The 24,577-nt window shown below is 47.7% G+C and overlaps 1 protein-coding gene across 4 annotated transcripts in view; it reads right to left on the minus strand.

Annotated features, from left to right (window-relative positions):
- The window catches only part of LOC139052143 (uncharacterized), a 122,949-nt gene that overhangs the window by 36,662 nt on the left and 61,710 nt on the right, over positions 1-24,577 (minus strand). For 3 of the 4 annotated variants that reach the window (XR_011509732.1, XM_070529232.1, XM_070529233.1), the window contains exon 3: positions 7,911-8,008. The exons of the other annotated variant lie outside the window; for it this stretch is intronic. Coding sequence is in view for 2 of the 3 variants with exons in the window: in XM_070529232.1 (XP_070385333.1) it covers positions 7,911-7,918 (8 nt within the window). In the remaining variant the exon portion in view is untranslated. The remainder of the gene's footprint in view (positions 1-7,910; positions 8,009-24,577) is intronic. 4 annotated transcript variants of the gene reach the window in all.

The raw sequence follows: 24,577 nt of genomic DNA on the forward strand, positions 1-24,577 counted from the left end.
CAATGTCGGAAGTGTTTCAAAATAGGACACGTAAGCGCAGCTTGCAAGGGCGGCGTAACATGCCAACGGTGTGGAGGGGCCCATCAAAATGATAGCTGCGATGCTACTGCCCTAAAATGTTCCAATTGCGCCGGTCCACATGAAGCGACATCAAAAGACTGCCAGAAAATCAGTTCTCAGAGCAGACGAGCTTGCTTAGGCCCTCGCAGCTGCTAAGCAGCTCGCAAAGCATGTGCACGCCAACGCTTGTTGCGTACTCCAGGGTAGCGTATTGTACTTCTGCCGAGAAATAGCGGCGCCTGCCTATCGATGGCTCGACCGACGTTACTTATTGGATAGCGTGGCGTTTTCGGTGAGCTGCAGGCATCCGGTAGACCATGGCGACCAAGCAAAGGCGAGACGATATTCTAGTGTGCAACTTGCACGGTTGGTTGAAAGGTAGATGAAAGAAAAGGAGAAGAGAATGAAGGGATCAAAAGTACATTTCGGAGTCCCTTAAATAGGCTCTCTACAATCGTAGGCGGGATCTTGCTTCCGTCGATGTCACGTGACCGGCACAGAAACAGGGCCCCTCCTCCTCTAGTTATACCGAGCCCGCTGAAAGGGAGAAGTCGTCCCGCCTCCCGGAATTGTAGACGCCTGTCCGCCTCTGCGCTTTGCGGGTTCGTGGAAGTTCTCTTCTAGGTCCGATTCGAGAAAAGTGCCTCTCTGACCACGCACACGCCCACACAAAGAGGCTGTACAGTGCGGGTCTTCCGGCAGACAGGTAGACACTCGAAACGGTCACACGATGTGCGGGACACCAACCATCGCAGGAGAAGTCACGCCTCATTTCGACGAAGATGGTCGGATGAAACTCCTTTCGCCACGTGGTGTCAGACGCCAACGCTAACAGCATCTCCGGCGGGGAAGGAAGATACCGACGTGTAGGGGCCAGCAGCCGCTGTACGAGGGATCGGCGTTTCGGTAGCAGAATTCCCCTTAGAGGTGACGAACGTTTAGTTCGTAGCAGGTAGATTCCTGGAAGTGGTCATCAGTCCCCGTGGCGCTCTTGTGGCTTTTCTTCCTGGTCCGGTCCGGTGAAATTGGTCTTGCAAGCAGGTCTCGCAACTTTTCGTCTCCTGCATGGGCAAGCAATCACCCCAGAACAGTGCTGGACCCACAACTGCAAAGCAGCGAGCACAAGGCCACCTTGCCCCAAGACACACCTGGCTTAAAAAAAGCAAAAAGAAAATCCGCTATACCTTTCCTATTCCCTACGCGCGTCCTCCCCCCCTGAACACTAAAAACAGCCATTTCTTGAACGCGTTAAGACATGGTTATTAAAATCAGCTAACAATCGGCTTCACTTCAGAAAAACATATGAATTCGGAAAACGTATGAACGAACGTAAAAATGCCACGGAAACCCGGATGAGCATGAGGCTTTCGTTACTCTAGGGGCAACGACTCAAACCGTCGGCATTGCCGTTATGCTTACCCTTCTTGTAACGAATATCGGAGCTGTACTGCTGGAGAGCCAAGCTCCAGCGCAAAAGACGACCGTTTTTCGTAGACATGGACCGCAGCCATGTGAGGGGACAGTGGTCAGTCTCTATGGTGAACCTTGAACCAGCGATATAGCAATCTAGCTTCTGCACCGCCCATACTACGCACGCGCATTCCTTTTCTGATGCACTGTATGCTTCCTCACGAACTGAACGCTTTCTACTTGCGTACAGTACAGGGTGTTCGTTTTCGTCATCTCTCTTTTGACAGAGCACCACCCCTATACCCCTGTCGCTGGCATCACACTGAAGAATGAATTGCTTAGAGTAGTCGGGCGCGTTCAACACTGGCTGACTCGTTAGTGCGTTCTTCAGCATACTAAAAGCCTTTGCTTTTGCATCATCCCACTTTACCGTTTGTGGTTCTGTTTTTCTGAGAGCATCCGCTAAAGGACTTGCAATCTCGGAATAACGCGGAATATATCTTTGGTAATAACCCGCCAAGCCAAGGAATGATCTGATGTCCCGCTTGGTGCGTGGTTGCGGGAAGTTGTCTATTGCGGCCAGTTTAACCTCGGAAGGCCGACGATGGCCTTGCCCTATTACATGACCTAGATAAGCTACCTCCGCGTGCCCTAATTGGCATTTGGGAGCCTTAACAGTTAGGTTGGCCTCTCGAAGACGACACAGCACGGTTCGCAGGTGTTGCATATGGTCGGCCCATGATGAAGAAAAAATTGCTATGTCATCGAGATACGGAAGTGCAAGAAGAAGAAGAACAAAACTTTATTCGGAGAAAGAACTTCGTTGCCCCTAAAACGGCGTAACGCCGTGTGGTCGGGCCCCTAATCCAAGGCACCGCTGGCCCTCGCCATCCTTTCTGCCCTGCGGACGAGCCTCAGCTGATCCCCAAGGGCGGAGCTGGATAGCAATGCCTCCCACCTCGCTCTCGTATTATTATCTTCTTGTTCTTCTGTGTGAGCTCTGCATTCCCATGTGATGTGGTAGAGCGTTGGTGTGCTCCCACACCACGGGCATATGTCCTTGTATGCTGTTGGGTAGTATATATGCAGTTTATGTAGATTTATGTATGTGTCTGTTTGGAGCCTGCGTAACGTCGCTGAGTCCATGGCTGAAAGGTTCCTATGCGGGGCTGGGTAGAGCCTTCTGATTTCCCTGTAGTGTTGCAAGATCGCTTTACAACTTGGATCGATGGGTGTCGGGTCCTCCACCATGTTGCCATGGGCAGCTCGGCAATTAGTAAAACCTCGAGCCACCTCATCTGCATGGAGGTTCCCAGTAACACCCTCGTGTCCCGGGGCCCATGTTATCGTTTGGGTATACCTGCAAAGTCCTCCATTCCTGGTAGCACCTGGTCCATAAGCCTAGAGAAGCAATATGGCGCATTCTTCAATCCAAAGCTCAGGACTTTCGGACGAAAGGTTCCCATCGGGGAAATAAACGCCGCAAGCCTGCTTGCCCCCTCAGTCAACGGAACCTGCCAATACAACTCTGACTAAATCGAGCGTAGAGATGAAATAAGTAGTGCTCACCTTCTCAAGCCTTTCCTCGATATGCGGTATCGGATAAGTCTGGTCCTTCGTGATTAAATTCAGCCTGCGGTAGTCGATACATGGTCCCGGCTCTTTTCCTGGGACCTCAACCAAGATAAGAGGGGAGGTATAATCACTCTCTCCTGGCTCGACTACACCTAGCTTTAATATCTTGCTTATTTCAGCGGTCATGACTTCACGTTGACGAGGCGAAACGCGATAAGCTTTCGAATGAACTGGGTCCGACGAGGTTAACTCCATATCGCGAACGATCGCTGGTGGTCCTGCCCGGTGTATCTGAAAATACGTCTTTACATTCAAACACGAGTTCCCCCAGTTCGGCCCTTTGATTGAGATTCAACTCCGCCTGTTCTACTAACTTGTCAATGGTCTCGTGAATGTCTTTTGTCTCCGTCACTGCTGTTAACTCTATAAATTCTATAGGCATTTCTTCAGGTCGGTTAAGGGACATGTTCACAATGACTTCCCTCTGCCGGTTGGGTTTAAGTAGATTGCTATGGTACACTTGGGGGGGGGGGGGGGGTGTCCTTCGTTTTCCCGGTACCGTGATTACGTAGTTTGTTTCAGATACTTTGTGAATTATGTCAACCGGTCCTTCCCATTGAACCTCTAGTTTGTTTTTCAACGAGGGTTTCAGGATCATTACCTTTCCCCCACTTCAAAGCATCGCGTGCGAGCCGCCCTGTCATAGTAATGCTTAGCATTGCTTTGTGCCTTACGCATTTCCTGCGCTGCTAATTCCTGAGAAGCGTGCAGACGGTCCAACAGCCCTAGCACGTACGCCACGACCGAAAGATCGTCTGCCCGGCCTTCCCAGGCTTCCCGAACAATGCGGAGAGGGGAGCGAAGGCAGCGTCCGTAAACGAGCTCTGAAGGTGAAAAACCTGTTGATTCGTGCGGTGCAGTTCGAAGCGCGAACATTGCTGCAGGCAAGCAACTCTTCCAATCGGCTTTGTGCTCATAACAAAGGGCTCGCAAAAGCCGTTTCATGACTGAGTGGACTTTCTCTACCGCGTTTGACTGCGGTTGGTACACTGAGCTATGGATAATTTTAATACCACATCTTTCCAGAAACGTCGAGGTCAGTGCGCTCGTAAAGACGGATCCTTGATCTGACTAGATTTCTGCGGGAAACCATACTCGCGCGAATATAGATAAAAGTGCGTCGACGATCTCCACCGAGCTTAGTTCTTTGAGAGGCACTGCCTCGGGAAATTTCGTTGCGGGGCATAGTGCAGTTAGAATATGTCGACAGCCAGACTTCGTTGCGGGAAGTGGTCCCACTGTGTCTATTATGAGCCTGCGAAATGGCTCCGTGATAATGGGAACAAGTCTCATTGGCGCGTTAGCCTTATCTCCGGGCTTGTCTATGCGTTAATATGTGTCGCAGCTTCTTACAAATGGTTCGCCTTCTCGAAAGCAGCCTGGCCAGTAAAATTCCTGCTATAAGCGGTTCTTTGTTTTACGAATGCCCAGATGCCCTGTCAAAAAGCCCTCGTGAACCAGGTGCAGGAGTTGCTCACGATAGGAATGCGGCACCACTAGTTGGTCGAATTGCACTCCCTTTCGACTGGTGTACTTTCTATAGGGGACGCCTGCCCTTTTGAGGAACTTCACGTTCTGTTTGGCCACACCTTCTTTAGCGTCCGCCCTTAGGTTACGCAGGGTGGAATCTTTTTCCTGCTCAGCAATCATTGTGGCAGGGCTTACATTCAATAACCTTTGTCTGCATTCTGCCTCGCGAGACATTTCAGGCTCTGCTGCTTTCCTGACCTCTTCATTAGCTGGTGTACTTTCCGCATTATCCCCTATAGCGCTGTCCTGTTCGGTACTGGTGGACGAATCCTCCGTTAACACTGTTTCCTCCACCACTGGACACTCATACACTGCCTTGGCCGCGAGCTCCCGTGCTTTAGAACGAGTTAAGGCTTGCACTATCCCTTCACTAAACCCGATTCCCCTGCGTCGTAGCAAATCCTCAGATTTGTTAAAAAACAAATATGGATACTGAGGCGGGAGATGTGCCGAGATGGCAGCTTCAGTGTCCAGTACTCCAAAAGGTCCTTCGATACGAATCTTGGCCACAGGGAGAGAAACACTGGAGGTTTCCACGGCTTGCCTTATCCCAGCACATTCTCCCCTGAACTGGCCTTCTTCTACGTACGACGGGTGCACTACGTCCATTGTGGCTGCCGAGTCGCGAAGCAGCCTACACGGTTTGCCGTTTACCACGAGGTCTCGAATGTATGGTTCTAGAAATTTTAGATTTTCCTCTTTACTAGTTAGTGACATCAACACTAGTTTGGGATTTTCGCTTCCCACGGAGATATGCCCCGTCTGTTGGCAATTGTAGCAAACTATTCATTTCTTGGCCTCGAAAGCTTTTTCTTTTGCCTTTCTGCACACCGTTCGGGTGGTTCCATTTCTCCCTCGCTGTTCTCGTCACTACTTTTCACCGAATCTGACCTTATCATTTTTTTTATACCGACTCTACTTTGACTATCACTCTGGCATGTCGGGTCCGCATTTACTCAACTCCTTAGCAGCTTTGTTGCCTTCGAACGCACGGCGGGTTACGTACTCCTCGGAGAGATTTGCCGCACTCGTGATAGTGTCTACACCTGGCCTATCCTGAACCCAATACTTGATGCTTACTGGCAGCCGGCGGCCGAACTGTTCTAAAGCAACACACTGCATTGTCTTTTCAGCGTCGCCGAGTGCACCCTCTTCTCTGAGCCATTCCTTCAGGTTTACCTCCAAGGTGTATGCAAAATCCGAGTACGACTCACTTTTGGTCTTCTCGGCTTCCCTGAATTTTTGCCTAAATGCTTCTGCTGATAATCTGTACTTTTTAAGCAGCTTCGCTTTGACTTCATCGAAGTCCCCTGCTTGATATCAGCTACCTCACGTGGCAGTAACGTAAGCAAGCGTTGCGGCCACGTGTTTCTCGCGAATTTTGCCTTGTCACAGTGCGGTCTAACTGTACCAGAAAAAGACCTATGTCTCCTCCCACTGCGTAGGGTGCCATGAAGTCTGACATTCTGCGCTCGCTTTCACGTGCCTCTGTGCTGGGTCTTTCAATATTTTGAGCTTTCAGGAGCTCAGTCTCCTGAAAGTTGTATGTTTATAAACAAAAAAGCCTGGCGAATACTTTGTAAGGAAAGAAGTAGGTGAATATAGCATATGTTTGGAAAACAATAACATGACCCTAACATACATAAAAGAATTCAAGTAATGATATCACCGTCAGAGAAAATTTGCAGGAGCGCAGTTGGTCGAAAAACTCTTGCCTGTACTGAAACCGAACACAGCGCGGCAGTAGCTTCATGACGTCACAATGTGCAGTTTGTCTGCCTAGCTACTCTGTTTCACGTTAGTGAGGCAATGAGATGCCAGCTACCACTGACGTCAGCCAATCAGGAGCGATAATGATGGGGAAGCACATGCCTACGTGCTGCGTCTCCCTGCACGTCAGGGTGCTGTCTATGCCTTCCAGGGAGTAGCATCGTGTGCAAGAGAATGGATCGAATACTTCACTACGCTGTCAGATTGAAACGTAGTGTAGGGACATCAGACACATTAATTTCTTGACGAGCGATTTCATTGCAAATCCAGGCAGCAGTACCTTAGCTTCGTTTGTCTATCATCATCATCGTCATCAGCCTATTTTTATGTCCACTGCAGAAGAAATACATATCCCTGTGATCTCCACTTACCCCTGTCCTGCGCCAACTGAATGCACTTGCGCTTGAAAATTTCCTAACTTCATCACCCCCCCCAGTTTCCTGCCGTACTCGACTGAGCTTCCCTTCTTTATGCACCCATTCTGTGGCTTTAATGGTCCACCTGTTATCAATCCTACACATTACATTCCCTGCCAAGTTTCATTTCTCGCTCTTAATGTCCACTATAGAATATCCGCTATCACCGTTTGCCCTCTGATCCCCACCACTGTCTTCCTATCTCTTAACGTTATGCCTAGCATTTTTGTTGCATCGCTCTTGCGCGTTTCTTAACTTGCTCTTGAGCTTCTTTGTCAACCTCCAAATTTCTGTCCCATATGTTAGCACCGGTAGAATGAAGCGATTGTACATCTTTCTTTTCAATGATAGTGGTAAGCTCCCAGTCAGGATGTGGTAGTGTCTGCATTTGTCTATATAACTAATCATATTGAACAGCGAAAAGAGGTTTGGTAAAGGCGCAAGGAATGCACAGGTTGATGAGCCAGATGAAACTGCACTACCGCTTAGGGCTGTGCTACACTGTGCATTCACGTACGCCAAGGGAATGTGAAGGACAATAGGTAAATAAATTATAGACATACCAGCGCTATAGTTCTGGTTTAGTCCACGTCCTGCAGTGATGTGCATTGACCTTCGCGTAAGCTGTCGCCATCCTAAAGCACTATCAGCCTGAATAGTTACGCGAACAAATGAAAGCGACTATGCCTTGGCGTTGCGCTTGTAACTTTCCCTACATTGATATCAGCGGCTTAATTCGAGCGTAACAAAACGCATTTGAATCATCATGTTTGCCTAAGACCGGCAACGGAACGATTGCACATAGCACTCTTATTATATTACAAGGAATAGATGTTCCGATTAGTTATTTTTTCACGTTGGTGTTTCAGATTAGGCTGTTGGTGCAATAAACTTGAGCGTCCAGATATAATTTAGTGGCAATGTCTTGGGGGTCCAAGAAAGTAGTAAGGCGGCTACCACGGGCGAGAGTACACGATACCGCAAGTTCAGTTGTAAAGCGCCATGTAACCGCTTAGCCACCGTGGCGTGTGACAAAGCTTTTCTTCAGCGCAGCGAGCCACAAAGCTGAAAGGAAGAAAAGTGCCTCACGTGGTCATTCAGGAGTTGCGGACCCCTTGGGTACATCGGCAACATCGATCGTGAAGTTCGACCGCCTCCAGGTGTGGACGCAGTCCTGGGCAAAATCCCTGGAAGCGAAAGGTGCAACAGCGGACGCTGGATCGGGCTTTGCGTGGTTCACGCGTGCGTCTGTGTAATTTCGTGTGCACGCCTCACTCGTGGCACGCTCTCTCGGGGCTGCTTCATGAACGCAAGGTTTTCACTCGAGACACAGCGTCCTCCTTTGAGACATGTACTAAGCCACAAGCGATGAAAAGGCGAAACACCGTGAAGTCACGCAGTGCGCTCGAAAACACAACATACAAAAATTACATTTCGAAAAAATGTTAATGGACAAGTTTTTATTGGTTTATAGTTAACAACACCTCAGTAACCTGGGATTAGCAAAGACGCATAATGCGAGGTGCAAGGAAGATCCGTCTCTTTCTCTTCACGTGTGTGTGGTTGTGGTCTCGTTAACCCTGCGTAATATCAGTTCTGGTTTTGGCAGCACACAGCGCAGAATAACAGCATAAGGAAGGCTATATGAGAAACTAAATTGGCCGAGCTGTTTTCATATGAAAGGTGATCAGATTAAAGTAGAAGGTTCAATATATTAAGCGCTAAAGTGATACTCGCAACTATAAGAGAATACCTTGCATTTGTATGAACCTGTGATTTGACTATTTCAGGGTAACCGTTTGTAGATATATGTGGCGGTAGAAACAAGTCCGTAATGCTGACAGAAGTGCATTTTCGGTGGCGACCAAACGCACTGCCAGCTCGCTGGCCATACGGTAACATTGGCCAAATCGAAGCACAGAATCCGCTTAATTAGGCAGCTTTTTCCTAAGTGTTTTTTTTTCTGCCATGTTCCTGATCTTCTACGCTTAAACTTATTGCCATAAAACATGGAATTATGGTTTTCTGGAAATTCTGGAAACATAGTTTTCTCGACTGGCCCACCACTGTAACATATTTCTTCAACAAGCGCACTTTGACTACCATGTTTTGTTGGTAAAACATTGCTTCTCGGCATTTTTGAATGTTGTTGCTTAAAAATTTCGCATTGCATGTCAGTAAATGTAAGGCTGTGTCCTCCTGTTTGGCTGATTCAGTGCATGTCAGTGAAACAAAAGACTGCGGAAAAACGTTATCTTGAATCATGCATTCATATATTAACCAATTACTTATAGCTGTTTCTTTCGCCCATCAAAAGTGCACACAAGTCACAGTTTAACGCTTTTGCTTTCATTCACACACTTCACACAGGGAAAGGACTCGAAGTAACTTGCTAAAGGTCAAAGCAGATCAGCAATTATCATTTGGAACTCTAATTCCTACATACTAAGTTAACAAAGGTATGAGAATGCCCCAATCATTGCAAACTTTTCAAGCTAGTAGAGTGTCCTGCAAACACAGGACACTCTAAGGGCCAGACAATGAAATCTTCCTTACCTCAGTAAGGTAGCCTTCATTGCAGTGAGGCTACCTTATGTCACTCTGAAAGGTTCCTTACTGAGGCGCCCTCGGTGAAGGCTTCCTTGGTGCTTCCTTGGCACTTCCTCAGCATAAGAAGCCAAACAATGAAACCTTCCTTACCTCACTAAGGAAGCCTTCATTGTGGTGAGGCTACCTTATGTCACTCTGAAAGCTTCCTTACTGAGGGGCCCTCGGTGAAGGCTTCCTTGGTGCTTCCTCAGCATAAGGTAGCTCCAAAGCTACCTTCATGCGTCCTTACGCCGCTCCATAGGCCGCTCCTGGCCCTGAACGAGCGCTTCACCTCACTGCTTAACCACATGGCATTCGCTTGCGCATGCGCACTGTCGCCCACCTGTGGAGAAGCGCGAGCACGGTACGTCTTGCCAGGCATGTTCGTTTCAGTCACGCGTGCGGCATGCAAGCATTGCTAGGCGTTGCTAGGCGTTGCAAGACGCCGGCGTGCCAGCGTTGCTGGAGCACATCAAGTTTTGCACTGTAATGCGCAACTTTTTTTTAACTTTAGTAAACGAAACTAGAAGAAAGCGTCCACGCTTCTCTATATTAGCTATTCAATTTAAAGATTGTGCGACGATACAACATTTTTAATAGAATAACGGTGTTCGCGGAAAGATTTGAAGAGATAATCTCGAACCCAGGCACGCGGCAACCGCTCCTTAGGTGAGGACGGGTGAAGGGAGCTTTCAGAGTATGCTTGCTTCCTCCATCGGTCCTTCGCTGTAAGGAGGCCTCACGTAAGGTTAGGAAGCGCTCGAAGGAAAGGAACTAGGGGTGTGCGAATATTCGGAATTTCGAATACGAATCGAATATTTTCCCATATTCGAAGCGTATTCCATTCGAGAAATGCATGTTCGGAAATTCACGAATATCCGAGGACGGCCGAATAACGGTGGAAACGGCGAATATTCGGATAGACTGCGAATAATTGAGCAATTAACCAATTGTATGCTTGCTCCGCATTCTCCTAAGAACATGTTTATTAACTGAGAACTTCGCATGATCCGCTCATTATCTGTATGCTCTGTTTCAGTCTATCTGCTTCAGGCATTTGAGACATGATCAGTTTCGGTTTCTTTTTCACCAAGCTTTATAATTCCAATTATTTTGGAATGCCCCATTGCCTTGAAGGTTGCAAAGGCAACTCAGGGTTGCCTTTGCAACCCTGAGTTGCCATTATCTGTATGCTCTGTTTCAGTCTATCTGCTTCAGGCATTTGAGACATGATCAGTTTCGGTTTCTTTTTCACCAAGCTTTATAATTCCAATTATTTTTGGAATGCCCCATTGCCTTGAAGGTTGCAAAGGCAACTCAGGGTTTGCTAACATTGATTCAAAATGTATCAAGGCTCTTTGTGCGGAGTGGAAATTTGATGAAGTGGCCAGCCTAGGCATGTTTCTTGATCCGCGCTTTATGGCCACAGTTCATCAGGCATCTGTTCAGATGATCTGGCTGAAAAACCTTGTGACAAGGGAGCTCCAGGAAGCCGTCGTGGAACACCGTGGAGACACCGCCGTGCCATCGTCGACTTCGTGTCCACTGGTGGCATCGAGTGTATAGAATGCTTTTGACGATCTAGTGATGAACAAAGAGAAGACACATTTGGCATCTGCCCCTGAGGGGGAAGTTACAGACTACGCGCAAAAGCCTCTTCTGGAAAGGGGCATGAATCCTTGTGAGTGGTGGCAGTCCATTGGCCGCTTCAGGTACCCGCTTTTAAGTGCATTCGCCGGGAAGTACTTGGCGATCCCTGCCACTTCAGTTCCTAGTGAAAGAGTCTTTTCTACCGGTAGAAATGTGACAGTGCATAGAGAGCGTTTACTTTCTGGCCATATTGAGCAGTTAATTTTCCTTCACTACAATCTGTAACAAGCGTTTTACCTGACTGAGGGCATTACCTGAGTCCATTATCTATAATTGAGTACCTCTTTAATTTGAAGCAACCTTGTAGAATGCAATCTTATTTTTAAAAGGCTAATAAAGCTATTGTTACCTCTCTTGCAATTTTTTAATACTACACATGTATTCGATATTCGATTCGATATTCGAAGAGAGTTCTTCGCCTTATTCGTATTCGATTCGTAATCGAAAATTTCAATATTCGCACACACCTAAAAGGAACGTTTTATTGTTTGGACCAAGCTACCTTCATGCGTCCTTACGCCGCTCCTGGCCCTGAACGAGCGCTTCGCCTCACTGCTTAACCACGTGACGTTTGCTTGTGCGTGCTGTCGCCCACCTTCGGAGAAGCGCGAGCACGGTACGTTTTGCCAGGCACGTTCGTTTCAGTCACGCGTGCGGCATGGAAGCGTTGCTAGGCGTTGCACGACGCCGGCGTACCAGCGTTGCTGGATCACATCAAGTTTTGCACCGTAATACGCTACTTCTTTAGGTTTAATAAACAAAACTAGAAAAAAGCGTCCACGCTTCTCTATATTAGGTCATCAACTTAAAGATTGTGTGACGATACAACCTTTTTTGTTGAATAGTGGTGTTCTGGTGCTCGCCTAAAGCTTTTAAGAGATAATCTCGAACCCAGGCATGGCGGCAACCGCTCCTTACGTGAGGACGGGTGAAGGGAGCTTTCAGAGTATGCTTGCTTCCTCCATCGGTCCTTCGCTGTAAGGAGGCCTCACGTAAGGTTAGGAAGCGCTCGAAGGAAAGGAACGTTTCATTGTTTGGGCCTAACTTTTCTCTTTTGATATGACACTGCCTACGTGTACAACCTTACTAATGTGCAAACACATGTAACTAACTGGTCGAATGAGAAGACCTACGGTATCGCAAACTGTTTACATACACGCGCGTGCACACCAAGTAGCCCCGCTTTATGCAGACGAAACACTACATGAATTTCAGCTGATAAAAAATTCTCTCGAAAGTGTACTTTTGCAAACTTCACAGTGAGAGGTTGGTGGTTGGTAAGTTACCGTGCAAATCAAGATTGTATTTCTTGGATTCCGCGGCAGAAACTCAGCATGCGCTACATCGAGGGAGGTCACGGAGTGCAATGCATTCTTCTTTAAGTGTTTCCCATATAAAAATGACAGCATATTTTTTCTTGCCATATTGTTGAAAGCATGTAGAATCATTGTGTTTTCATTTATGTTTGCGCAGTTATAAAGTGCATACAAGATATGATCAACGATAATAGCGTGTTGTATTTCTCAGCAAAAGAAGGGATTGACTACATTATGTTGATTTTTATTTTGTGTTTATCGAGACTGAGTGTGTGTGCGTGCTTGCGTGTGGGTGTGTCTGTGTCTGACTGAAGAATAGCCGAACAAAGCATCAGTAATTTCTTTAGGTACAACCACGCGATAGCTGTCAGAAGGCATCGAGGCCAAATAAATTTAGAACCCATGTCAAACACTTGTTTTGGGTTTCCTCGCCGACAAAGGAGGCGTCCGCCCAGACCCGCAGAAGCTTGCAGCCGTTCGTGACTTCCAGCAGTCGAAGACGGCAAAAGACCTCCGCAGTTTGCTCGGATTATGTTCGTACTTTCGTCGTTTAATTAAGGACTTTGCATGCCTAGCTCAGCCGCTCACGGCACTCCTTCACAAGGACACACCCTTTACATGGACTCCTGAGTGTGAGTCTGCATTCCGTCAACTAAACTTCCTGCTCACCTTCGCTCCTATTTTGCACAACTTTGATCCTGTGGCCCCAAATGAGCTTCACACCGATGCTAGTGGGGTGGGCGTCGGAGAAGTACTCGTACAGATACATGGCGGACGCCAACTGGTCATCGCCTAAGCAAGCCGTACTTTTATCAAGGCTGAGCGGAATTATACCATAACCGAATTGGAATACCTCGCGGTAGTCTTCGCCACCCACAAGTTTCCACCATACTTGTACGGCCGCCACTTCACGATAGTGACAGCCCCCATTCTTTTTGCTGGTTGGTTGGACTACGCGATCCATCTGGCCGATTACCTAGATGGATCGTCATTACGGCTTCAAGAAAACGATCTTTCCACACATACAAGAGTGGTCGCTGTCACACCGATGCTGACTGTTTATCTCGCCATCCGTCAACAAGCATGCGAGATACGGACGATGAATTAGATGAATACCTCCTTACCATCTCTGAACACTTTCCTGATGCGACCGCCTTCAGGCGTGAGCAAAAGCATTATGCTTCCATTAGACCTATTCTTGACGCCACTCGGTCACCAACACGGGGCTCACCTTTCATTGCAAAAGGATAGCAACATAGCGCTCGTCCTGTCTGCTTCTAGTCTCTGTCTGTGTCTCTTCGCGTTACAGTTCAAGATCATGTCACTTTCATTATTGTTGACAGTTTATTGTATACTACGAAGTATTCTGCTGACGGCACTCTACTTCTCCTCGTGGTTCTCCAGATATTGAGACCTATGATCATTCAGGCCATAAACGATGACATCACGTCAGGCCCCCTTGGCTTTGCTCGGACGCTCTACCGCCTGCGCCTACGTTTTTATTAGCCCAAGCTCTGGAAGACGGCGAAGCAGTACGTTTCCAGCTGTGTAATTTGCCAACGACATAAGCAGTTAACGACCCCTTCTGGGGGGTACCCTGCAGCCAGTTAAGCCGCCGAGCTTGCCATTTGAAAAAGTTGGTTCCTACTTGCTGGGTCCCTTCCCCATTTCTACTACCGGACGTCGCTGGATTATTGTGTGCGTGTGGAATATATGGACCCGGTATGTTGAGACGGCGGCACGTGCTTCGGCTACAGCAGCTGACGTTTCATCTTTCCTGCTCTACTCCGTGATTCTGTGTCATGGTGTTCCACGCGTTGTGATTAGTGATCGTGGAAGGCAGTTTACTGCAGACGTTGTTGAAGAACTACTACGTCTTTGTAGATGTGATTACCAGCACTCGACCCCTTACCACCCGCAAGCAAACGGCCTCACTGAGCGCACGAGTCGCACGCTGACCAACATGCTTGCCATGTATGTCTCCAGAAATAAAAAAAATTGGGATTCTATTTTACCGTTTGTTACGTACGCTTACAATACTGAAAATCCTGAAGTAACAAGTTATGTGCCTTTCTTTCTTCTGTATGCGCGCAACCCCCAAAGCTTTATCGACACTATCCTTCCTCGTCTACACATGATAAATATTCCATAGGCCGAACTATTTTTCGTGCCAAAGAATCCCGTCGACTGGCCCGCCTCCGGACTCTCTCCTCTTAAAGGCCGTGCCAAGGCTCGTTATGACGCTCGACATATGCTCGTCGCATTTGCTCCTGGGGACTTTGCTTGGCTTTGGACACCGGTACGGAAAAAGGGGCTGCACACAAAACTTCGGTCACGATACAGCGGCTCATATGTCATACTGAAATGCTTGAGTGACGTGACATGTGCCATCGCAAGAGTGACTTAGCGCAACCAGTGGTCAAGTAAAACGCAAGTCGTGCACCTAGCCCGACTCAAGGTGTACTACCACCGGGCTACATAACTCGCTCGGAGAGCTAAATCTGCCCCTGGAGAAGCTATCACGCTGGAGGACACACCCGAAGGAAGAGAAAGTAGAGGTTTGCGCGAGGAGCTGGCCACTGCCTGTTGGCGTTGCATGACCGTCCTGTCCCTTGCTCTGCGCGAACTACCTATCATCTTGTAAATAAACCCATCCCATCCGTAACAATTTCAAGTAGAAACTGCTCTGGGAGTTTTCAAGCATTGTGCCACTCGCTCACCTACACGCCACCCGGTGTCATTATCAATGTTATGAAACTTGATCCAACCAGTATAAAGGACAGCGCTGCGGCGACACGAACTCCTGCGGACGCCGGCGCACGTTGAATTGATGACGGGAGCAAACAACTGCGGGCGGCGGCGCCATGTGCGCTCATAAAGTTCCGATCATTAGGAGTCAATATCGCTGTTTAGTGCCTCATCCATCCGTGCCGAACCATTATGAACCAGGATAAACCGCACTACGGCGGCAGCTGCGCATGGCGCTGCTGCTCAGGCCCCTACCTTGAAAGCGATCTGCGATGGGACAGCGTGCGCTGAGTCTTCGGAGCTTCGTGTGCGCTGTATTCTCGGGGCTTAGTTCGCGTTGAAGCGAGAGGCAGCACGAATCACACACACACACATATATAAATATATATATATATATATATATATATACATTTATATATATTGCCGCGACGCCATCTGTACCCAACCACGCTGACGACGACAACGTCGTGCATAACTCATTATCAGCTCCACCCGCTGATAATGAGCTATGCACGACGTTTCTTGTGAAAATTTGGTTCATCATTCTATGGCTCCTTAGTGGGCACCTATACTTTTCCTACCCGTTAAAGCAAAGCTGGAAAGGCAGACAACGTGACGCACAACGTCCGTTTAATTTATGTAGCTGTAATGAACCTCTTGTAAAGCTAAGGTGCCGGGGACCCCATCTCGCGATGAATGTCGACGTTAATGCAGTTAGCATCAATGAAGTGCAGCGACACACCCTATTGCCACTGCGGACGAATGCAATGGCAATCTCGCTGCGAACCTCTTTGCCGAATGACACCGCGATGCAGTATATCTTGTCGTCATCACAGCACCCCAGTTGCAACTACATAGTATTCCTAGTACCCTGGCTGTAACTCCGCTGAAACGGCTCTCCATCAAGTGGCCGCGCTCGATGCATAGTTGTCTGCTGTGGATGCAGCGCTACCGCTGTAATATGGTCAAGACTACACACCCCTTGTGTCACCGTGGCGCATACATTCTGGACGACTGGCCAGGAATGTGCACATATACCAGTAACACGTACCAAGAACCCGACGTTGCCTATTTGGCCAGTCAGCAGCCAACAAGTTGTCTATTCGGCTGCGTACCCAGTGGCCTATGTTTTCCGCTCCGCAAGACTGCAACCAGCATACATCTAGTGGCTGAAGCTTGTCACAACTTGGCTCACTGGGTGAAAGAGGTTACATACATACCGCAAAGTGGGTAAAGTTAGCAAAGAAGGAAATTTCTGAGAGTCTCCGCTAAGTGTTGTACCCGGCGTAAAGCACCATGCACTCCCTTTCTAAGTTCTCGGCTGTGAGGCAAGACCGTGCAAGCCATCCCACTGCCACGTGGCGGAAAAGCTTGCTTTGTCCGCATACTGCGATCAGCATAAGCTGCCCATTTGGATTCATTTCGTTTGATTGCTGCACGAGAAAAGGCAAGATGTACAGCTCGCAAAAGGTGAAAACAAATTCAAGGAAACCGGTAAAATTGAAACAGTAGAATTGAGAACGCTGTGGGATAGGTGAGGATGCTTAGTTGTTTCTTCTAAGCCCCCATAGAGGTAGTGATGATCAACTGGCCTCCTAGAGCTTCGCACCCTTTTGACGACGAATAATGCGCGCAAGCGCAATGGCACCTATGGCGTACACTACACCGACAGAATTCTAGGTATCTTTTTTTGTGTGTGTACTACTAAAAATCACCTGGACAGCTTCCTGTCGGTAATAGCGCTGCAGATCACGCCGTCCTTTCTTGAAAGTGTTTGGTTTTGGTGCCGTAGCAAAACGCAGCTCTAAAAGATATGTGGCATCAGGGTTATCTAATCTTCGTTATGGAGTACAGCGGAAGATTTATTTAGGGTGCTATAAGTAAGGGCGCTAAATGTATGGTACGTGAGGGTGCCTTGAACGACTTGTCTTCATGCATCCGAATGGCGACGCTGTGGGCGCGACGACGTAGGCGTAGATGCGCTTCTTGCCACGCGGGCCTTCTGGCGGTTTGCAGTGCGCGTGATCGCCGCTTACATCGAAGCCAATGCGCCGTTCGTCTTCGTGACCCTTCTTCGTATAGCCAGAGTAATAGCCAGAGCTCAATCTGCTTCCTGCACATTAACAGCTCGAAAAATGTCACGCCATCTTCGAATGGCGATTTCAGAGCGCCCCGGTGGCGCTCCAAAGTCGTGCATAGACGAGGCAACCTAAAGTTTGCCCGCGCTGCACCCGCGCCGAATGCTCCCCTAGCGGACCGATGGAAGTTTCGAGGGTCGTCGCTGCGCTGGCGCGCGCCCGTGTTCTGTACGGCGGGAGCGCTCGTGCGCGTGGTTTTTGCGATGCCGAGTGCGACCTCATCAGCCAGGAAAGGTGGCACGCAATACTGATGTGTTGTTGATTGCCACAGCATCCTCGAAAACACGAAAGAACGTACGCCACCCGTGAAGTTCTACAGATTTCCTGGGAAGTGGTGCGAGAAGGACAGACGACAAGCATGGATAACTGCAGTGCGCCGTGCCAAGTAAGTCTCATACTTTCGTATTCGCGTGTAATATCTTGAAAGCGGAATAGTCATATGCCTGTTTTTAGTGCAGGGCCGTTTGTTTAGTCGTGTCGCGTTGTTGAATTGTGGTGGCATCCGCCGTTTGTTAGCGGTAAATGCATGCGTGTTGCGCCGCTAAGCTCTACGACGCGTGCTCGATTCCCAGCCACGGCGGCCGCATTTCGATAGGGGCTAAATGCAAGAACGCCCTTGTTACCATGTGCTTTGATTTTTGTGCACGTTAAAGAACCCCCAGAGGTTAAAATTATTCCTGAGACTCCCCATTACAGCGGGCCTCATAATGATTTCGTGGTTTTTGCATGGTTTTAACACTTAGAACCCCCGAATTTATTTGATCGCACTGTGCCTTCCCTCGCGATCGACATGGACGAGCTCAAGAGCATTATTTACCTTTTGCAAACGCTGCAACCTAAATTACTAGATGTGCAGGTAACGAAAGGGGCCGCGCGCTACTTTTGTGTGGTAGCAGACCGTATTTAATGCAAGCCGCGGTCGTCGCGTGCGTCGGGAAGCGGCAGATCGGAAAGCAGCCGCTCGAGACGTGCGCGTTATGTTTGTTGTTTGCCCATGCTTTCTAAGTATCTAAGTGTGCAAGTATCATAACTTGTAGTGGTGCCACTCTTGTAGAATAATATATGCACACAATCAAAGGAACGTTACCTTTGCAAACATATTATTGGGAGTAATTTAATCCCCACAACAAATAGGCACACATACTGTTTCATTCATATGCGATGCAGATGGAAGCGGCGCCAAACAGACCAATGGCAATCACAACAGTCTTCTCAGCAGTCAGCACCACCGGGACATGTGCTTTCGTACTGCAGCGATGCAGCTCTTGAGCAGCAGCAAGACACGTGTGAAACAGACTCCAGAACATGCCTTTGTGAAGTGACGGAACCGTCAAAAAGCAGCCCAATGGATCTGCAGTCATCGAGTAGTATGACAGCAGAAGTTCCTGCTGCCAGTGTGACTTATGTTGTAATTGAAATAAAACTGGCTAAATTTCTGAACATGGTGCGTACCTCTAACTCGACGTCGTCTACGATCTTGTCGGACACCTGTGACACGCACTTGGCTTTCACTCTCACATCACCGTCCACAATTTGTTCAACGCCGTACACGTTCGGAAGCAGACGCTCCCCTATCGTGAGGTTGCCGCCGCGAAAGAAAGCAGACGGCGTCGGCAACCTTCTTGAAACCGCCTGGCAATCTTTGCATCGCTGTTGCGCAAGCAGGCGGTCTGCCGCCGTCGAAAACGGAGCGCCGTGAGAACGAGCAGCGAAGAAAACCGCCGACGGCACAATATAAACAAAGCGGAGACTGCGCCACGACGCGACCGCGCTACTTGGCATTTCCACATTGGGTCGCTGTCAGGAGAGGCGCAGTAGCGCCGCCTGGCCATGGTTTTCTCGTCTATAGCAGCGTTTCAGCTGTTTTGCAAGTTTAACTGAGCCACGACAGGGATAATCAGGTTTCTATATCTAACCTGCAGCCGGCCTAAATTCAGCAATATAGGAATTGCTCCTTTCACGACATCTGTAGCGCTGATCGAGCGCAGTGAAACACACATTCGAATCCGATCTATGCTAGCGTAGATAGGCTTCAAGTTTTCTAGATTTATTTCATCCGACATCTGACTATATGCATGAATTCATGTGCCTAGACTCAGTCACTTTTTCTTTGCCCCCTCCGAAATGCGACTGTGCGCACAGGTCGATCGTTAAATTGTATTTTCTCTTCGTATTTATTGTATCACAAGCTGCGTTCAAGTCATTGAAAGAAAAGAGTGACATAAGCAGCCGCATGATTTACACGTTCTCCACTTGGCGATGTTTAGCATTCACCGTTTGCTAATGAGTTTGTGCCATCCATTACCCCCTTTTCTATTAGCGTCACTTTCGAACTGTTCCTGCATTCTGTCGTTAGTTCGGGGCCCCCAAATTTGTCTTTAAATTGTCAGTGCACAATAAGCACTGTTTATGGTTTTGTACGGTGTCCTCGATTGTACGTGGATACCTGTCGTGATGCTTAGTGCAAAGACGAAGTGATGTTGAAACATATGAAAACGGATCGCCGAGCCTCGGGTCCAAGTGAATGTGGCTGTATTCAACGTGACAATCCATTATATGAGCCGATACATTAAACAAAGTAGTTGAAGCTCAACAGGCGTGGATATTGAAAGAAATCCTGCGAAATATGAAAAAGGACAGCGCGACTAGTAGTTCTGGAAGTGAATGGCACGGCATACAAAGTGCAAAATCTTGGAGAAGTTTGCCTCAGTACGTCACGAAAAAATAAAATTTGGTAGTCTGTTCAGAAATAAATCCATGGTAAAGTTCAGAATTCGTGCCCTTTCCACTATGCTGGCACTGGCCAAATTTAAGTATTCGTCGGAGACAAGAGAAACCACGATGCTGAAATTCGATCGCGCTTTACACTTCCAAAAAACAATATTCGTCTGGAAGATTTAGGGCATCTCGTGATGAACTCAGTTTGAGCGTTAAGCCAGTACTCGGGCACACAACTGTGTGCAAACTCTATTTTGCTAAGAACAAATACTAATTCAAATTCCTTGCCACAAATTCTTCCACGATCAGTTACGCCTGTGAGAAAGTAAGCTTTGTTACAGCTTTTAAAAGTAAGTTAGTAAGAGTCCTACAAAAAGCAGTAACGTACACTTTTACTACATGGCCGGGTGTCCCGCCAGGATCGGTCAACGGTAACGGGAAAGTGTTTCTGAGCATGAAGTCGCCGGTACAATTCCTAATCATGCCAGATACGTTCTAATGTAGGTCGATGAAAAAACGTCTCGTGTGTTGATATTTCGGAAATGGGTAAAAAGAAATTACGCAGACAAAGACAACAGGAGCCAGCAACTGCGCTATGGCGTTCCTCATAGCCAAACCGTGGTACTTGAATTAGTATGTAGGAATTAGATTATCGGGTTTAACGTGCCAAAACCACTTTCTGATTATGAGGCACGCAGTAGTGGAGGACTCCGGAAATTTAGACCATCTGAGGTTCTTTAACGTGCACCTAAATCTAAGCACACGGGTGTTTTCGCATTTCGCCCCCATAGAAATGCGGCCGCCGTGGCGGGGATTCGATCCCGCGGCCTCGCGCTCAGCAACCCAACACCATAGCCACTGAGCAACCACGGCGGGTGTATGTAGGAATTCGAGACGTCTCATTCAGATTTCTTGCTGTGCCATGACGGGACCCACCGCCGTGGCAACAATTACTGTGCCGATGCAAAAAGAATGCACATTACTGTGCGTGCTGACTGGGCCGAGCGCAGCAACAACGAGGCCCACCGAACCCTACCACTTAGTGAAATCTCGTGTTTAAAGCTGACGGCCAATATTTCCACGAGCCAGTGTGTCCCGAAGTAGCTACAATATGTATTTCTGGGCTAGATTTTGATACTGTGGTTGAAAGCTGCGATCTTCTACATACTTATGGATACTTAGGAGCGCAGCATGTTCAGCAGCTAAACGCCAACTTCCCGACTTATGTGCTTATTTATACTGAATCTGTCTTGACAACCCTATACTCCACATCATGTTGGAATGTCAGCTCAGTGCTCAATACTCGGACCAAACTGTTACCAGGAACAGGGCTCTGTCGTGACACCCCTTCCCCCCCCCCCCGCTCCATAAATATTTTACGAACGACATACCTAGCATGTAAGCTTGATTGAACACTAAATTAGCACTTCAACGCGAAACCCGCAATTTGCTCTATAATGTATGAGCGATATGCTGAATAGTTCCTGTGAATGACTTTCGCAAACTAGAAGTAGAGTAGTACGACTCGAACAGCTTTGGGGAACAACGCTTGAGCCATGCCACCGACCTAAGAATAATGCGCATTGTTAAGACATCGCATTCGAGAGCCTGAAGATGGTTTCATGGTTTCCTTTTATATGCCAGCAAAATGATGAGACACACGAGCAGCATGCACTAGCAATTTCGAAGAAATGGAGAATAACAGCTCAGGGCTTTTGTGCGGAGCTCTACGCTGCACCGATCAAAACACTTAAAAGTCGACAAGCGTCACTGAGAGCTCTAATAATGAGAGTAATTACTACCCTGCCGGCAGTCGCACAATTTAAATACCTACAGGAACAAATTTTGTTCGACAAAATAAAGGAAATCTCATGCAATATACGGAGGCTGCTGCTATGCGACTGAATTATCAGTATGAAGTTGTGGTAGAATGCACTAAAGGACATACAGTGCCTACTTTTAAAAACAGGCCTGCGATACCACCTGTATGGTGCTACCACCTGCTCGAAGCGTTAAGTGGGCTGCAGAGAGAGAGAGAAAAAATAAATGGAAAAGGCAAGGATGGCAAGGGGGAACGGATAGGGGGAATAGAAATCAGGGAGAGAGAGAGAGGCTGTGAATGTGCGCACGTGTCTGGACAGCACCGCGCTATCAGAGGCCGTCGCACAAATAAGTTGTGTTCAAAAAACGCAAACGTAACTTCTCTGTCTTCTGTGCCGATGACAGGCGGTACCGGTGCCGCAGTAGTGCCTGCGCGTTCAGTGGACGATCATCTAGTTGCCTCAGTGCATTGGGCGGTGATTGTCTTTGTATGCCATGTTGCGGGCCGCGGCACAATGAGTGGTCTATGTTCTCCTTGCAGCCACAGACATCACATGTAGGACTCTAAGCCATTCCGATTAGTGATGACACATACTGCCAAAAATGTCAAATAAGGGATACAAAAAATTATGAGTTGCCTGAATGCATTATGTTCAGCGACGAAATTACTCATGTCAAACGAGACTACATAAAAGATGCATACATCGACGAGGCCTTTTTTTTTATGACTGCTGTGATCTGCGTTTTCATCGTTATAATTCCAAAAATAATAATTTGGAGGTTACCGTAAGATTTCTCTCCCTCTCGAGAGAGAGAGGGAAATGGTTAAATATGGTGGACTCAGTGTATGAATTTCAGGCATATATATTGAGATTACCTCCGTTTTATCAGCAATGCTGCGCTGTGGCAGGGGGCTCAGGCGTGCTTTTCAAGTCAATTAATGGGCGCTACAAGGACTTGATTTCGCTTTCATTCAGGTTGAAAATATTTGAGCAAGAGCAACTAAACTAGCCGGAATATGCCACCTGCGGGAAATCCAACTTATGCAGCAGTTTTTCCGAAAAATATGTTCCAGTGCAAGATTGACCCCAAATTTTTATTTCCATTGAGTTTTCCAGGATGAGTTCGAACATCGTGCTATGTATGGAACGGAAATATCGGTCCATCGAGAACAGTGCCGCTGCACGTGCACTGTATGGCGAAAAGTGTACACGTTACCGGAAACCCCTGTTTTACCAGCTGTGCAAGCACCTCACAAGCACGAACGGTTTCTTCATCCATTTGTCTGCTGTTGGAGAAAAGGAAGGTCATTTTTTTGCTGCCATGACCAATACAGTAAGCACTGATACCGAACGTGTGCGCATAGGCGAGCATCGCAAAGAAAGTGAACGGCATGCGACGTAGGTAATGCGCTAAATATACGGTGCAGAATATTTTACTCGCAAACAGCACAGGGTACCGAAATTTGGTCCTTGTGACCGCGAGTGGCTGGAAGCGCCAGCACAGGTCAAGGAGAATGCGCGGCAAAGACTCGGGGAGTGGCATTGTGCTCGCAAATATCTCGGAGACAAAAACAATCCGAACGCGATCACGTAGGCGTAACTGGCCCTGTCCTGAACAGCTGAAGTCGAAGAGAACGGTGTGCACGGCGTCTTCCGTGTATAAAAGAAAAAAAAATTCACCGTAAATAATTATAGCAGCCGGACCCGCAGAAGCCGAAGGTTTCGCGAACGGAATAAATACCACATCGATACAATTCGCCGTAACCTCTCCCTTGTCGGCTGGCTACCTGTGGGCGGGTACATCGCCTAGCTTGCGGCGTCCCATGTGATGGAGAACGCTTAGGAGAAAACATCTTGCTTTGTAACAGTGCACATCAACAGCAGGATGGGCACATGTAGAACGACACAAACCGGGCGAAGGTTTTCCTTGCGGGCACCAACTCCGATTCCTAATAAAAATACCTGTAAAGCACAAATAGTCTCATTGGACAACCGGTGGACCGATTCGAGGAAAATTGACGCATTCGACAGAACAAGATAACTTGTAACAACTGTGAGAAAAACAAGTTTAATGTAAGGCTTCATATCTTTTTTTTTATTTGCTAGAAAATGCTAAGTTTCAGACACAAGAAAAACTTATGCACAAAGTTTACACATCCACAACTTTGCACCGAAACAAAGAAAGCCTATATTGCGGTTCTGTCCACTGCATCTGTTAGAACATCAGCGCGCAAAAATTCGACGTATGCATTTACAGCTTGAGTGAAATTTTGACAAAGCTCACGAAGGTTTTGCAAAAGCTCTAGTATATCTAGGACTTTCGCAATATATATCTAGCATATTTAGTATATGGTAGCATACCTTACATTGGTGAACAATAAATCAGTTTTGTAAGGTTTACATTGTTTAATAGCTGCAATTCACGAAATTGCGACTGAGTTATAGAGTTCAACATTGGTACTTGAGTTCTTTGTTTTTTTCAGTTATGCAATAATCACCAATTTCTGAAAATTTTGATACCTGAATAAGTCACCCCCCTGGCTATGCCACTGAACCCAGTACTTCGTAGCCCTTGACGATTTATACACACTGTGCGACGCTCTACCGCCTCATGATCGCTCCCGGTCTTACACGTTGTTATGATTGGGGGTTCAATCGCATCGCTTGTAATCCGTTGTCAAGATTGGAGTCGGCCATGAATTAGGAGTTAGCTGGCCCATGCCGTCATCCAACTTATCCACGCTGAGGATGTTGATGAAGGGAGGGACTGCTTC

Source organism: Dermacentor albipictus, unplaced genomic scaffold (genome assembly GCF_038994185.2).
Source record: "Dermacentor albipictus isolate Rhodes 1998 colony unplaced genomic scaffold, USDA_Dalb.pri_finalv2 scaffold_19, whole genome shotgun sequence".
Taxonomy (NCBI): domain Eukaryota; kingdom Metazoa; phylum Arthropoda; class Arachnida; order Ixodida; family Ixodidae; genus Dermacentor; species Dermacentor albipictus.